Source organism: Schistocerca gregaria, chromosome 1 (assembly GCF_023897955.1).
Source record: "Schistocerca gregaria isolate iqSchGreg1 chromosome 1, iqSchGreg1.2, whole genome shotgun sequence".
Lineage (NCBI taxonomy): Eukaryota > Metazoa > Arthropoda > Insecta > Orthoptera > Acrididae > Schistocerca > Schistocerca gregaria.
Genome location: NC_064920.1, coordinates 412,428,015 through 412,445,489, shown reverse-complemented (window position 1 = coordinate 412,445,489; position 17,475 = coordinate 412,428,015). Strand labels below are relative to the sequence as shown.

General features: G+C 38.7%; 1 protein-coding gene across 3 annotated transcripts in view; it reads right to left on the bottom strand.

Annotated features, from left to right (window-relative positions):
- Positions 1–991: 991 nt before the first annotated feature.
- The window catches only part of LOC126349907 (phosphoserine phosphatase), a 71,302-nt gene continuing 54,818 nt past the window's right edge, over positions 992–17,475 (bottom strand). For all 3 annotated transcript variants that reach the window (XM_050002469.1, XM_050002470.1, XM_050002471.1), the window contains exons 5-6: positions 14,624–14,785; positions 992–1,324 (exon numbers count right to left, since the gene is read on the bottom strand). In XM_050002469.1, coding sequence (XP_049858426.1) covers positions 1,230–1,324; positions 14,624–14,785 — 257 coding nt within the window. In that variant the 3' untranslated portion in view covers positions 992–1,229. The remainder of the gene's footprint in view (positions 1,325–14,623; positions 14,786–17,475) is intronic.

Here is a 17,475-nt window from a genome sequence, read left to right as displayed (position 1 = left end):
CATCTGTGAACTTATTCTGGGCAGATGGGCGAAATTGTGGGGCTCAAAAAGTGGAGAGGTGAAGGTCGGAAGAGAGCTGTTGCTATATATGAAGGAGGAGACTGCAGAGAAAATTATGAGTGCACATTAATAGTGTGAAGTTCGGGGGGGGGGGGGGGGGGGGCTAATGGTGGGTGCAGGACAGAAGCTAGTAAAGAACATGGCCAGGAATGTCCGAAAATACATAATATTCATCCTTGTCTGCCCATTCTTAAGAAAACAGTTGGGTTCCTTTCATCGTGAGGTTTGAGTGACCAGCTCTTCCATTATAACCTACCTCCAACCACTCCCTCTCGCCTCTTGGAGGAAGGAATTATTTGTTCCAATAGATAGGATAGTGTTGTCTATTTTCATGTATGTCTATCGGCTGTACTGATATTTCACCTCCTGAAGTAAGCAGTAGGTGGATCTATCTTGTTATGGTTTTATAATAATCATTATGATTGAAATAATCTCCATGAATGCATTCCAAACTTCCAGTGGGCAGTCAAACTTAATTAAAGGCATCATGTTCAAAAATTCTCATTTAACACCTAAGTAAATATATGGAATTTAGTTACTACATGTATAACGACATTCTCAGAAGCAAAGGAACTTCTGCCCCTGGATCCTAACTTCACACATCCTACACATATACCCTGTTCTCGTCCCTTCCTCTGGTCTGTCATCCCCTCCCAATCCATTAAATGTCACAGTGCACTGCACAGATGCAATAAAGCCAGCTGCCATGTTGCATTCACATTCTATGCACCTTATGCCTGTCCCTCTTCCCTCTTGCATTTATCTCACACACTAGCTGCTTCAGGTGTGTGTGTGTGTGTGGGGGGGGGGGGGGGGGTGCACATATTCTAGTTAAAAACTAAATTCATTCTATATTTCAATTCTTTTTTATGTGCTTTTCGACAGCTCACTGTCTGCTACTCAGTGAGGAAGTGAATTTTCATTCCATAAATACTGTATATATTGCAGGGACTTGCCCCTTTTTTTATTTATTTGTTATGGATGGCTAATAGTTATTATAAAAATGTAAATAACAATTTACGTTTAAGAAAATGTAATTCATAATACAGAACACAATGACAAATTATAACAAAGAATAAATCACAACAGACATGTTAGCATTCGTTTCACATTTATCACAGCCAAAATATTTGCTTCTGTACCAACAACATGTTTCAAATTTTGATTTATTATTCTTGGAGGGCATCCAGCAATTCCTTGAAGTCTGTAACATACCACTGAGCTTTAGCCTTAACTGCCTCTCTAACCACATTTCCTCCAAAACCTGAAACAGAAAATATGAATCACTGGTCATTTATGAAATACAAATTACTGCTACTGGACACTTTTCAGCAGTTTCAAAAGAAATCCCTAGTAATTTAAAGTCCAAATGTCAACTACACATCAGATTTCTGGAATACAATGTATGTATATTCAATTGGAAATACAAACTGCTTTAATCAATCACTCTTACTTATCCTCCACAACATGTTTCGGAGGATTATTCCTCCATCATCTGGTGGCTGTACTTGAAAACATTGAAAAAATATTTACATGACATCCTTGGTTAAAAGATAATCTGTCAGACTTGAAAAAAGGACACCAAGTGAATTAAGTATTGTACGGTAGTAAGCAGGTTAACTGAATACGAGTGGTGTGAATCATGATAGTGTTACGGTGCTTCAGGTACACTTAGAATTTTTCTATTATGGCTGACAAAACAAGTGATTCTTTGATAGTGTTACGGTGCTTCAGGTACACTTAGAATTTTTCTATTATGGCTGACAAAACAAGTGATTCTTTGATTCATGAACAAGTGTCATTTTGTATTCGTGCTTTCAATGATTCCTTAATCACACTTTGTTTAGTATTTTACAAGATGTTTTTGATCGTCTTCATTTGTCAATGGATAAGTTAAGAGGGCAGTGCCTCAAATATGAGAGGTAAGTTGAAAGGACTAAAAAATTTAGTTTTTGATATACAACCCAAAGCACGTTATGTGCACGGCACTCCACTGCTCACAGTTTTGTGCACTGCACTGCTCACAGTTTAAACTTGGCAGTTCTAGACAGTCTCCGCCATCTTACTTCTATGAGGGATATTATGGCTTTAGCCAAGGACTTAATAAGCACTGCAAGGGAATCCAAGCAAAGGATGGGACTTTTCAGAAGCATACGCTGCGAAAGCACCACCAACCAACCTGATCTGCAACCCATTTGCCTGACTAGATGGACTACGAGAGCTTCCAGTATATTGAGAATATTGAAAAACTTTCTGCAGAGGACAAAACAGAGGCAGCTTACAAATGTGCAGGCTACCTTGAGTCAATGTTACAATTCATGACATTTCTTTTTATGTCTTTATTGCCATGCAATGAACCCAGTAGAGGATGTCAATGAAAAAATTCAATGCCTTCATCTAAGTGTTGCTTATCTGGAAAAAAATATGTGAGGGCTTGATTTGTATATTGAATGGAAGGTGTAATAGTTTTGAACACTTTTGGGATCCTTCGCTTCCTCGTAATCGAAGTATACCAAAGAAGAATGAAACCAACGAAGCCAGCTCACTGTACCCTTTCAAAACCCCAAAGGAATACTACAAAGCTATTTGCATTGACGTTTGCGAAACGGTGCAACTTGCTTCAACTGGACTCACACAGGTCATTGCAGTTGAAAAAGAGTGCTTGCTTTTAGTAAACAGAGGTGAAACAAATTTGGAAAAATCAACAGAGTTTTTAAAAAATGACCCAGACATTGAGAGACTGCGCTTACATTTGAATATGTTTGTCAATATCGCTAATAAAAAACAACTGGTCTTAAAAAACATGCGTGATGTAAGAAAGTACATTGCACAAGAGCCTGCAGTTGGAGAAATGTTATTTGAAGTACTGAAGTGCGTTAAGCTTCACCAAGTAGATCCAATCATGACAGCAACAGCAGAACGGTCATGTAGCGCCCTCAGCCGTCTGAAGTCATATTTCCGATCAACAATGGGACAGAAGCAATTGAACAACTTGGCAGTTCTTCATGCTCACCAAGATGATTTCGATGAATTGGATATCCGACCAGTCATCAACGACTTAATATTCAGTAATCCAGTCAGACAGTTGACATTTGCACCTTTTAAAGACACTCTAGCCCTAATAATGACATTTAGAGCAATATTAAAAATCTTTATAAAATAGAGAATTAAATACACATGTAATGTTAAATTTTCAGTTTCAAAATGTTAGTACTAGTTTAGTACTGTATTACTATAGTATTGTATTAGTTATTTTCAAATACTTACATATTTTTAGGCTGTAAGACTCAATTAAGACCCGCTATTTACACACTTTTTGACTGGAAGTATTAGGCATACTGTACTAACTTTGTTAACTGTATTAAAGCATTAACTTTAATGTATTGTTTTTATTTAATGAACCCTGAGTATTATTGAAAGTAAGTTTAAATTATCTATTTCACTTATTAATCAAAGTGCTATCACTGTGTGACAGCAATATTTTATGTTTTATTCTTTTAATGATAGTTTAGGATTTATTTAAATATAATTTCAGTCTTTTCAGAGCTATATATTCACTGCTCTGTAATAGTCTATAAGCATAATTATTACTGTAAATTAAATTAGCTTTTTTCAAAAATATTGAGTGTGTGTATGGTTTTTTTTTTTAAGCCAAAAAAATGTGTCAGGCTTGTCTAGTTTCACGGAATGTCGAGTTATCGAGAATCCAGTTTTCGGGGTTCTAATGTTGATCATATGACTAAAATGCTTAAAAAAACTTTAAAACTGGCTTTTTTTCATCTAAAATTTAGGAATTTTGATGGGGCATGACCTCCAGTATGGGCCCCCCAATATTTTTTTATAAGTCAGCACCCCTGATCACGAATGATGAATGATGACAACACAAACACCCAGTCACCAAGCAGAGAAAATCCCCAACCTGGCTGGGAATTTAACTCGGGACCCCAGATCCAGAGGCAGCAACACCAGCCAGTAGACCATGGGCTGCGGATGTACAACATTAGTGACAAGTCAGACGCAGCTGTTCACTGACCATCTTCATTCAGAAGTTTTGGCAACTGGTTTCCGTAAATTAATGGATTACCAAACACAACAAGTAAAATTAATGTGTAGTCAGATAAATGATGCCTTCATTCAGTGACTGAACAAGCAAACAGCACACTAAATTAATTTCGTTAAAATAACAGTCTAGATCGCTTGGTGATCTAGACTTATTTTAACCAAATTCTAGTGCAAAATTGCTGTTCTCCTGTTGACAATGTTTTCTAAATTTACAAAATTAATTTCATCAAACACGTGTCCCATGAAGTCACCAAGCCCAGATCCTGTACACCAAGTTTTGTTTTAATGACAATACCATTATAGATCACATATCCTTCACTTTCCAACAATTCACTGGTAAAGTCTACCAACCAGCGCAAAATTTAATATACAAACAAAACTGCACGTGATGGTGGGAAGGTCAGCTAGCCAGTCATCCAACAAAGAGATAACCAAACAGAAGATTTTGTCGGAGATGTCAGTACCGTAGCTTTCCACATACACAACAGCTTAGCAGCACCAGCACATGAGCCAATTAGTCACCTGATTAACTGAAGAAAAAAATGCAATGCAAACAACTGGTAACACTGCAGCTAACACGAAAAAAACAGAAAACAGATACCATGGAAAAGAAATAAAATATGCATTCAAAAAAGCTAATGAATAATAGTCTTTAGTGTATCGAGGAAAAAAAAAAGTGGAAACAGAAGAGTGAATGTGAGCAAACAGATCAATAAATAGATGTAATATTGATATTGAGAGGCGGAAAAATTGGGACACTCCATGAGCAGATGGACAAAAATGGTGTATGGATAACATGGAAGGTGAAAAAGTAGGTAGCAGCCAGAGATATTTGTTTAAGTCAAAACCTGATGGGTAGATAGAAACCAACAAATACACCAGATATAATTCCCAAGAGGAATAATGCAACTGCCTTGTTCTTACAAGCATTGTGAACACTACTTGTAACACCACAACTCTGAGCCATCTGTGTAACTATTTTCCAATTTTTGCTATTAAATTTGTATATGAATAGTTACCTGAAATTATGTATTGATTTATTCACTGAGGTGACAAAAGTCATGAGCTATCTCCAAATATTGTGTCAACCATCTTTTGCTCGTCATGGAGAAGCAACTTGATGTGGCATGCACAAGAAGTCATCGGAAGTCCCACGCAGAAATTTTTAACCACATAGCTCTACAGTTGCCCATAATTGTCAAAGTGTTGCTGGTGCACTACTTTGCGCATGAATGGACCTCTCCATTATGCCCCATAAATGCTTGATGGGATTTACGTCAGGCAGTCTGGTTGGCCCAATCATTTGCTTGAATTGTGCAAAATGTTCTTCAAAACCAACAGCAAAAAATTGTGGTCTGGTGATATGAAATTATTGTTTGGGAACTTAAAGTCCATGAATGGCTGCTAATGTACCCCAAGTAGCCTACCATAACTGTTTCTAGTCGATTATTGGTTCAGTCAAACCAGACAACCCGGTCCCTTCCATGTAAGCACAACCCACACCATTATGGAACCACCACCAGATTTCACAGTGCCTTGTTGACAACTTGGTCCATGGCTTAGTAGAGTCTGTGCCACACTTAAACCCTACCATCAGCTCCTACCAACTAAAACTGAGACTCATCTGACTAGGCCACAGTTTTCCAGTCCTCTAGGGTCCAACTGATATGAGCCCAGGAGAGGGGCTGCAGGCAATGTCAGGCTGTTAGGCCAGTATTACACTATCAAATTTCTTTGTCCAGTATCTTTGTCAAAGAAATTTGATGGCGTAATAGGGAACTTCGTCAAATTATCAAATATTTGATCAAATCTAGAGCCTCGCTGTAGATTTAATCAAAGACGTCACTTGTCTTCTATTCACTGCAATGTGACATGTTAGCATGTGGAATGCTAGCATCGCTGCAGTGTTCTGTCATCTGTAGTATTTTTATAAACATTGCTGGTAAATGCATTTGGTGTGTACCAACAACTACAAAATTAATAGAGATGTATGAAGCTGATGATGCACTTTACAATGTGAGTTGCCCTTAATACCAAGATTGGAGACCTGACCTAATCTAACCCTCTCCTGTAGCAAGGAATCTTCTGCAGATATAGCAGTTCTTAAGCAAGTATTGTGCTTTGTGATATGAGGATACACTTCATTGAGCACATACAGAAATTTATGCTCATCTATTCTTAAGTAATTGATGTACGACTCAACAACCTCCACTATAAGCTCATGTAACAAGTTTTGTTGAATGGTTTTATCGTGTCATTGTAAAACCCAAAGCTTCACCCATGCACATTTCCTTTTCTTTCCTAACCCCCCCCCCCCCCCCCCCCTCTTCTCGTGCACACAGTGCAATTGTGGTACATGCCACTGTTGCAGTTAATAACAAGTTGTTGTCAGCCATCTTGAACTTTGACGAAAAATATGATGACAGTGTAATACCCCTTTTTAGGGCCACGTCAAAGATCTTAGTCAAATATATTTGACCAATATTTGATCAAATCTTTGATAAAGAAATTTAATATAGTGTAATACCAGGCTTAGAAAAAGCATTTATGTCGGGCTTATCTGATTAACACCAAGAACTCCACGCAAATGCCACTGCTCTCTGTCATTAAGTGAAGGCTGCTGGTTGCTGGGTTGTCCGTTGTAAGACCTAATGCTAAAAATTTGGTGTTCTTGGCTCACCCTTGTGGACCTCAGAACAATAAATTCCTTAAAAATCTATGAAATTGGATGTCTCATGCATCTAACCCCAACTACAATTCTGCATTCAGAGTCTCTTGATTCCTGTTGTGTGGCCATAATAACATCGGGAAAACTTTTCACATTAATCACCAGGGTATGAATACTTCTACACCAATGCTCTGCCCTTTTATACCTAGTGTACACGAGACTAATGCCATGTGTGTATGTGCATATCACTATCTCGTGAGTTTTGTGACAGAGTAAATGCGTGTGTTTTAATATATGTAACTCGAGTAGTGTAATCTGAGTTAAACATTACAGTTGAGACAGGATAATTTTCAATAACCTAGTAGAAAATCGAGTAGGAATATTATCAGAATGCCAATTTGTTTTTGATGAAATCTTACATAGTTGGATATTACTTGTTGAGGGATTTATTTTATGAAATTTACCATAGGAAAGCTTTTTTTATTACAAGTCAATTTATTTAAAATCTCATTTAATAGTGTTGAATGTAAAATATGAAAAATTTGAATTCTAACAATATAAAAATAACTATGCATTGTCATCCATGTATACAGGGTGGTCCATTGATAGTGACTGGACCAAATATCTCACGAAAAAACTACAATGAACTAACTCACCTAGCTTGAAGGGGGGGGGAACCAGATGGCACTATGGTTGGCCCACTAGCTGCCATAGGTCAAACAGATATCAACTGCGTTTTTTTAAATAGGAACCCTCATTTTTTTATTACGTATTCATGTAGTACGTAAAGAAATATGAATGTTTTAGTTGGACCACTTTTTTCGCTTTGTGATAGATGGCACTGTAAGAGTCACAAACGTATTAGTACGTGGTATCACATAACATTCCACCAGTGTGGACGGTATTCCTATTTTAAAAAAACGCAGTTGATATCCGTTTGACCTATGGCAGCGCCATCTAGTGGGCCAACCATAGCACCATCTAGTTTCTTCCTTCAAGCTAGACAAGTTTCATTCTTTGTAGTTTTTTTGTTTGACGCTTATTTCGCGAGATATTTGGCCCGGTCACAATCAATGGACCATCCTGTATAAGGGCAGGTGTTACGCCAAAGTCAGTCAGTGCAGTTGTGACCAGTACATTGTTAGAACTCAAAATTGTAATAAAAGAAGAGTTTATTTTTCATGGGTGTCAAAACTTATTTGGAAACTATAAAATCTATTCCACATCTCTTATATAATTAACAGATGGAAAATCCACAACATACATTGGGAAACAGGATGAAGAATTATCACAGTCAACAATCACTGGCAGCAGTGATTTTTTTTTTTTTTCCAAACTACACAGACAAATAATCCCATACTTCTTGCTTCAGAACTATTAAGATATTGCAATAATCGCATTTAATTACCTGTGAGAATTGTAGTTAAGGACTTAAAAAACTTTTTGAATCAAATTTTCATAAATGTATAGGAAGCAGGAGTGTTACAAGATACATTAACTCATTTGCTGTCAAGATGATTGATTTGTTTTGGACATAACGATGACATGGGAATTTTACTTGTGAAGTAGGCTGCCTGGTGTATTTCTCAGCATCTGAAAAAATATTTACTCTGGATGCTGAGGCTGTGGAAGAGGAAGTGTATCTCATACATTATATGGGAACTACATATATTGTTATTTAGTAGGTTTAAATTGTACCAAAATATAGATCTGGCCACCAGATACAAGTATTTCAACCAGATTGCCATTTCCACCCCAACGCTTTGTCTTATGTGATGCAGTACAGGGAAAATATATTTAGTTCTCGCAGAGAACTATAGTTTAGGGCAGCGAAGCAAAGTTTTTGTATGTCTGTGAAAATAAGGAAGAATGTAATAGTTTCTAGCATAGCCTACAGTGTTAAGAAGTCTCACTGTTTATGCACAAAGATGTAATTAGCATAATTAATCAGATAAAATGTGGAGACCATTACATCTCCTCTTTTTGTCAGAATGTTGAGAAATACCAAAAGGATGAGTTGTGGAAAATCAATGACTGTAAAAATTTCAGCAGTATATGATAAGTAATTTGTTAGGTGCAACAGCTAACAGAAAATACATGATTCTTCAGTTTCTCCTGGTGTATTAGTTGACTGAACAGTCCTCATGTTACCAATAGTTCATAGTGTTAAGGGCAAAACATTTGGTTGATAAAACACATTAAGTGCACACACAAACTGACCTCCTGGGGAGCACGACTGACTTATTATTCCTTCTCCCTATGAGGTACTCTGTACATTGTCTGCGCCCGAAGGTGTCAATCAGTGACCGAAGAGACAACTGCACTGGTGATTGAGGTCGGTGACACACAACTGGAGCAGTGACAGTACATGCATTCTAACTGCCCCAGCTGTCAGCTTGTTGCATTTGCTGAGTGTCTCCTCCTGAATTAGATTCAGTGCTGTTTCCTAAGCATTGCTGAGGCTACAGCTCCAGCCCCAGTTGACAAGACTGTCTCTTCCCATATTTCAGTCATCTCTTTAACTACACTGTCCCAAGTATGATGACATTTGTGCTAATATCCTGGTACATTCATATTCCATCACATGACTCTCAGATAAACAGTGCTCTGCAATTGCCATCTTGTTAGGATACATTAGTTAAGTGTGCTACTGGTGTTCTCGTAAGCGATCTTTGATGGTGTAAAGTTTGTCCAATATATGTATTGCCACACTGTCGTGGAATTTGGTGACCCTGGCCTTCAGTAAACTGAAGCTATCTTTGACATTTTGCAATAATGCCGTGTTTTATTGGGCAGGCAGAAGACATTTTTTACTCGGTGCTTTCCGAGACTGTCTGATTTTCCCTGGGAGCTTTCTGGTATATGGTACAAATGCTGTGGCTGCCTCTTTCTCCATAGCTTTGTCCATCTCCGTAGACTTTACCGAAATGACAAGGCACAGAGGACATCTGAAAGGACGGCAGGTTTTCAAGTCAAATTTCTGACAAATCATTTACTGTGTGACACACACACATCCTGGTGAGCTTTGATTCACCTAAATACCTCTAAGAAAATTATTTATGACCTGCCCTCTTTTAGCTTAAACACTTTTGTTGACGAATATTAAAAACAAAGATTCCAAGACTTACCAAGAGGGAAAGTGACGGTAGACAGGCACAATAAAATAACACACACACAAAATTTCTAGCTTTCGCAACCAACGGTTGCTTCTTCAGGAAAGAGGGAAAGACAAAAGGATGTGGGTTTTAAGGGAGAGGGTAACGAGTCATTCCAATCCCGGAAGCGGAAATACTTACCATAGGGGGGGGGGGGGGGGGGGGGGAGAAAGGACAGGTGTACACGCGCGCGCCCGCCCACACACACACACACACACACACACACACACACACACACACATATATATATCCATCCGCACATACACAGACACAAGCAGACATTGTGTGTGCGAGTGTACACCTGTCCTTTTTTCCTCCTACGGTAAGTCTTTCCGCTCCCGGGATTGGAATGACTCCTTACCCTCTCCCTTAAAACCCACATCCTTTCGTCTTTCCCTCTCCTTCCCTCTTTCCTGAAGAAGCAACCGTCGGTTGCGAAAGCTACAAATTCTGTGTGTGTGTTTTATTTATTGTGCCTGTCTACCGGCGCTTTCCCGCTTGGTAAGTCTTGGAATCTTTGTTTTTAATATATCTGTGTGTAGTAGTAGTAGTAGTAGTAGTAGTAACTAGGTAAGTCTTTCAACCACTCCGACCAGAATATACAAATACATTTACAAGAAGATAATTATTTCCCACATCAAGTCACAGGAATACGATTATAAAACTTAACAGAAATTTAATTTTTCAACATAATCTCTGTCCAATGCAATGGCCTTATGCTAAGTTACCGGGAGGGCTTGTACGCCCGTATTGTATCACTCTACTGATCGAAATCAGAGCTAACGTCTTGCTGCATCCTTAACCTCCCTATTATCCACATACTGCTTACATGCACCCTACATTGGGCCAAAGAGATGGAAGTTGGAAGGTGCGAGATCTGGGTCTTAGGGTGGACGAGGAAGACCAGTCCAATGAAGATTTGCAAATTCCTCTCAGGTGTGCAGACTTGTGTGAGGCCTTGCATCATCACTAAGGCAACAAATGCACTGAAGTCACTTCCATGGATTGCTGTTTTATGCAATCGTGTTACAACAATGACAGATGCCTCACCACGTGACTCACTGTGCTTTCATTCACTGCCAGGTCTCTGTACACCTTCTGCATGTGCCTATGAATATTTGCAATGCTCTAAAGAAACTGAAGAAAGTTACTTATAGTTCCACCACCTATCTCAACTTCGTGAAACTACAGGAGCTGAAGTGAGAATATTCCACAATGTTCCATAACAAACATTTTTTTCAACTGCAATTTACAGAGAAAAAAAATTGTTGCATTACTTAGAGAACATCCTTCGTATTTGAACAGAGCTTAAATGTCATCAGGACTGTCACCGACCAGTCTTGCTGCTGGATCTGTCACTAATACCAGTTTCTTTGATATTTTTACACTGCATCTCTTTGTCACTCCTACCCCAAACACTAGTTAAATGTACCAAGTTTGGCCAAAATTGCACCAACTGGTCCAGGGCTATGCTACGCATGCACGCACGCTCCACTATATTAACCCATTAATGCCCAAAGACACAAAGTTGCCAAATTTAAAAATTAACTTTTGCTGCAGTGGTAATGTACACAATTTAAATGATGGCAGCTGTTATAGACATATTACTGTGTTGCTGAAATTCTGGAGTATCAGTTTACAGTTCTTTGTTGCTGCATAAAATGTTAATCTGTTGGTATGTATAAGTGTTAAGAACAACTTCCATGAAAAATGTAAGTACACAATAATAGTTGAGTATTGGAAGTAAATTTTCTTTGCTGTCTTGTAATAAATAGTCTAAATTATATGTAGGAGTTTTTTGGAATTTTTAGTATGATTTGTGTTTGGGAAAATATGTCTGGCATCTTTAGTTGTCATTGAGCAGTTGTGGTTTTTTCAGTTTCGATGATAATTTATGAACAGTAGATGCAATAATAAATTTTTTGAGAATGATAGAAACGGAACAACACAAGCAGTTGGTGTTGCCCCTCCTTACTAGATACTGATGAAGATTCCAATTTATTCGATGAAGTTTAAGAAAACCCAGGTCGTCTCCCTGCACGTATGCTAAGTGCACAGGCACAACTTCAATTGGAGGAAATTAAATATGTTGTAAATACAAAAGGAAAGAAGAAAGGCACATCAAGGCAAAATTTTGCAGTGCAGTCAAGAGGAAGAAGCAAGGGCACCCATACCCAAGGGGGGGGGGGGGGGGGACACCAACTCAGAGAAAGGAAAAGATATTGTGTAATCAGGTGGTTTTCTTTCAAGAAAATTATGTAAAAGTTGATATTGTACAGGTATTTAACAGGGACAAAGATGGGAATTTTTTATGGCTTCTGACAAGTTGCCATTTACCTTCCAAAATATTAAAAATACTCCAAACTCCCAGTCTTGGACCCCCGCCCATTACTAACTGTTGTATGGCTGCCCTTAAGAAGACTCTGCAGGTATCCCATTGTAAGTACTGAAGGAGGGTATGTCAAGTTAAAGTTTTGCAGTAAGTGGAAAACGTCAACAACAAGAAGTAGAAGCTGAGGATTCCATGGAGACTCCTACCACATCATCTGTTGTAGGTATGAAAGGAAAGAAGAAGGCCAAGCTAAGTCAAAATATTGCAGTGAGAGAATAAATTGACAACTCTGCAGAGCTGAGAACCAACTCAAGTAAAAAACCGATTATCTCAATATAGGGAAGATGGAGAAGTCAAGCTGGAAACTAAAAGAAGAATACAAGTATTACGGTCCACATTTATTACATTTTCTTTCAAATACAAGAAATTTATACACTGCACATAATTTGAATGTTTCCTATTATGAGCTCTGTACTGTCCTGGGAATACTGGTTCTCACAGGTTACCACAGACTGCACAAAAAGAAAGAAGAAAAGAAACAAATCTGGTTGCACACTAGTTTTAGTTTCAGTATCTATGAGACAAAAGAAATCTTGCAATATATGAACTTGAATGACAACACAAACACAAATGAAGATGGGCTTTATAAAGTGAGGCCACTGTTGAAGTTTCTCAGTGACACTTTTGAACAAGTTTCCTCTGACAGTGCAATGTCTATTAATGAGAGTACTGTAACCTATTATGGGAAGCATGGCACTAAACAGTTTATCAAAGGCAAACCAATCAGATCTGGTTTCATGTTGTGAGTCTTGGCAAATCCTTAAGGCTACAATATACATGCACAACCTTACTGTGGTGCACACACATGAATATATCTAAAAACTGGTCTTTCTCATGGTGGGACTGTTGTGACTGGTTTAATTCGGTACAGAAATATTCCAGGTGTAACACAAATCTACTCTGACAATTGGTTTACTTTGGTTCCATTGCTGGAAGAGCTGTGCAGAAGAAACCAGGGTGGTGCAGTGAATGTGAGACAACACAGTTGGAAAATAACTGTACATGCCATCACAGAACGCATCTTAATGACAGTTCTTTCCAACTCGATAATGTGGAACCTTCACAAAATGCAAAAAGATTCAGAAGAGCAGATAGAAAAAGTAACTGCAAAGAAGCCATATGCTGTGAAACAATATAATCTGCATATGGGAGCGGTTGATATGGATGATCACTTCGCAGCCCTATACAGAACAGAAACGAGGATTAAAAAATGGCGGTCGTTCTTGCTGCTTGGGGTATTGACACATTGTGTAAAGGGAAAGTTGTTATATAGGAGGTTGGCAAATGATTTCCCATATCTTCAGTTTCAAAGGCAAGTTGTGCTTCAAATTTTGTAAACACATGGCACCTGTAGGGCAAAACCTGATCCATCATAATGATTTCTTCCACTAGATGATATAACACAATATGGAAAAGATCATCTCATTGTCAAAGGACAATCTAAGCATTGTAAATGTAAGGTATGTCAGAATCGAACTGTGTATATGTGTGTGAACTGCCAAGACTAGTTTGTTCAGATTGTTTTGAGCGACTAAGCTAAGAAGAGTAAGAGAAAATATGGTTCAGGCGAGAATTTCTTATGACTCTAAACTGATTTCATTGTTTCAAACTATTTTTTAAAAGTTAGTAAGAATGTGTAACAGCAACAGTATTAAAAAACTAATAATCTGTAATAAATCCGGAAATATGTTTCATTTGTTACCTTAAGTGCTCAATGGAAATTTAAGTTTATATCAATTTTCAGGACTGTATAAGTAAAAATTAAATTTAAGTTCTAACTATGAATCTGTTGCAAAACTAAAGCTATTTTTAAGTAGGAAATGCAAACTTAATAATTCTAGGCACTAATGGGTTAATGATTAGCCACCTTGTTTGCTCACAAATGTTAAATAGCATGCCTTCTGGTAACATGTTGTCTGCTTGTCTTCCCAAGCTTCAAAATAATCGAATGGGCTATTTCATAGATAATGTACCTCAGTTCCTATTCTCCCACTAAAATCAAGCACTGAAACTACTCGCAATCCACTGTAGTAAGTTCTAAAGCTTTACATACTTCATCCTTTCCATTTTTAGTTTACCTTTCACCATATTTAGCCTGCCCACAGTTACAATGTTGAGGCTGTATACTGTCATAAAAATTATATACATCTATCATGGGAAATGACAGACGTATAAACAGGTAAATGTTTTCAAAATTAACATCTACAACTAACATGGGTTTTAAATTCCATGTTTCACAGCACATTCAGACCACCAATGTATAGTAGGAGCCAAAGTTTGACTTACCAATAAATGCATCTGCTGGTGGACATGCTTCTAAATCTGTAGCTCCATCACCTATTAATACTAAAGTTGAATACCCATATTTGTCTTTCAGCTTTCTGATCACTTCACCTTTTCCACCAGTTTTTGAGGTAGGTTCATTTTCATCAAATCCTGCATAATCACCTATTAACACAAATTAAGATTACATGTAAGAAACAGAATAGCACTTTTTAAACTAACGGATAGGTAGGGAATAGGCAACAGATGAAATTAGATATTTTCCAACATTAGAATTACAATATCAGTGTCTGGGACAGTCTTTAGCATCACCTTCACCCAGAGATAATTTTATCTACAAAATAAAGCAAAGGACCCCCTCCGTATCCAAATGGTTAGTGTTGCTGGCTTTTGGTGTGGGTTCAATTCAGAGTATCTCCCCAGAAATTTGTCTGGCATAAGGAGGTCTGGAACAGGGTCCACTCTACATCACAAAGCCAAATGAGGAGTTGTTCTGATGAAGAAAAAAAAAAGCAGTGGCACAATCAGGATACATCAACTGGCAATGATCGCTGGATGGTCTGGCAACATTTCGATCATGTCTCGCGATCATAAATCATGCCTCAAGCTGTCTTGTAACAGCAGTCAACTGGTTGGAACAGGCCTAAGACTTAATCTGAGAGTGACATTTACATTAAGTAAAACAAATTTGTCAGCAGCACCAACAGCAGCAGCAGTAGTATTCTTGCTGACTGTTGTCAATTACAAATCAGTTATCAGGAACTTTCTCCAGTGTCCGTAACTGGGTGAAATGCATTTATGACTGGGCTTATCAGCTGATTTAACAATGAAACTGGGATGGCAATAGCTATTGTCCTACTAGTGCCAAATGCACTGTCCCCAACTCTGCCATGCCCTTCAACCACATGATGCTCCAACCTTATGCTGTAGTAAGTCACAGGCTGCCATCTTTGTTAAGAGTAAGTTCTCAGATTTTAGTGTAAATCAGTTTATTTTAATAATATCCCAGAACTCATCTGTCCTTGTAATGACTTCATTGTTCATTTTGTGAAGCATGTTTTGCACAGCTGATTTTTATGGACAGCATAGGCATACACATCCCATGTTCTCCTCTTTATTACTCCACATTGTACATAGTTTATCCCACACATTAGCAATCACACAAACATGGTATTTTATGTATGCCAGTTGTTCCAAGGCCTACACTGTCCTTCAAAGGCCTCATGAGCTGTCATTTTTTGCTGGGGCCCTGAAAACTGATTTGATGGTATGTCTCTTCACTGAAACGCAAAATGCCAACAATGCCACCTTCTTGTTCTGTTCTTCAGCAGTGTTTTGTCCATGCATGTCCAGAAATGGCCTGTGAAATCTGATGATGATCGAAAAAGTACCATTATAATGATTATAAAGGTGGCTTAGTTTCCGGCAAAGTTTTGTACCTCTGAAACTGATATTGCACAATACACTACAGTCTTCACAACACTGCACTTTTGTGTCCAATCAAGGTAGCTGAAAGAGTGCAATATCAGTCACATGGGTAGGTTTCCTATAAACACTATGCTGAGTCAAACAGGTTTATCAGTGGATGATGATGTCAAGGTACTGTCAGTCTCAACCTCCGTCGTGTACACGATGTGATCGTAATGAATGGCCCTCAGGTGCTTCCAGAACTCCAAAGAGTTTTTCCATCTCCATGGAGCCAGATGATATGTTGACATAGCAATAAAGTCAACTAGGCTTTATTGGAGTTGTCCCCAAGGTAATTTCCTCATAAAAAAAAGTTCACGATGAATAGAGCTAAGGAACTTCCATCAAAATGCTGTCCATCTGGCTGTATTTAAACAGTAGAAAAGCAGTCAAAGAAATGAGACAGCAAGTCTGTACAGTCTTTGATGGAAACATGCATAAATAATTACACCTCATCAAAACTGACAATTACATCACTCTGTCAAACCTGCTGACAAATAATTCAGCTGGTGGAACCATCTGCTTTCTTGACATTATACATCACAAACTTTGGTGTCTTTCTCGTTATTTTTAATGCTAGACCTATGGCAATTGTTGATAGGCATCCTCTTCATACTTCAGCCAGTTTTTGTGCTTTAGACTGCCTGTACGTGGTAGCAGCTGCAGTCCCTCCTTTCAGTTGACAGAACTACAATGAGCAGATACTACAACAAAGTCAACTGCTTTCAGCCATGCAAAATATCAGTTGTTTGTATTGCAACGGCACTACCGTTTGGTATAGGAAAATTCAGTTTTGGTGCAATATTTCTGAGCAAGCAAGTTACAGCCAGGTGCAGGCCTGTTTACGGGTGAGTTAGACTCACCAGCAGTTGCGAAGTAAAATAGAGGCCACAGGGGCATAGAAACGCCAGAAAAAGTACACGCAGCGGTTCGTATGAAACAGGCAGAAGGGGCCCACTGGCTAACCTAAGTGTTATTGAGTACGTGACACAGAACGGCGCATAAGCAAAACAGAGGCACACAACTGTGTATAAACAGGTGCCGATTTTCTAACAAGGCATTCAAGTTGGACAGCTCTCCTGGACAGCAGGGCATGTCACACCACTGGCTACACGCAGCAGCAGATGGGCGCCAGCATTCCAGTCCACTGCAGGTCGCTGGTTTGAACCTCTGAGGCCAACGCGGGGTCTGTAGCCAGCCAGCAGTGGGCCACATCATGGCTCACTACCACAGGCAGTCGTCTTGGCTTCCAACAAGCACCAGAGACATCCCGAGGTGAGGGCCGCAGATTCTGACATAGGATCGCAGACGCTTGTTGTCCCCGTGATCTGAATCACAACTGCAAAGGAGCGTGCAGCGGGCCACCTGCGGCTCCCGGTGACTGGCAC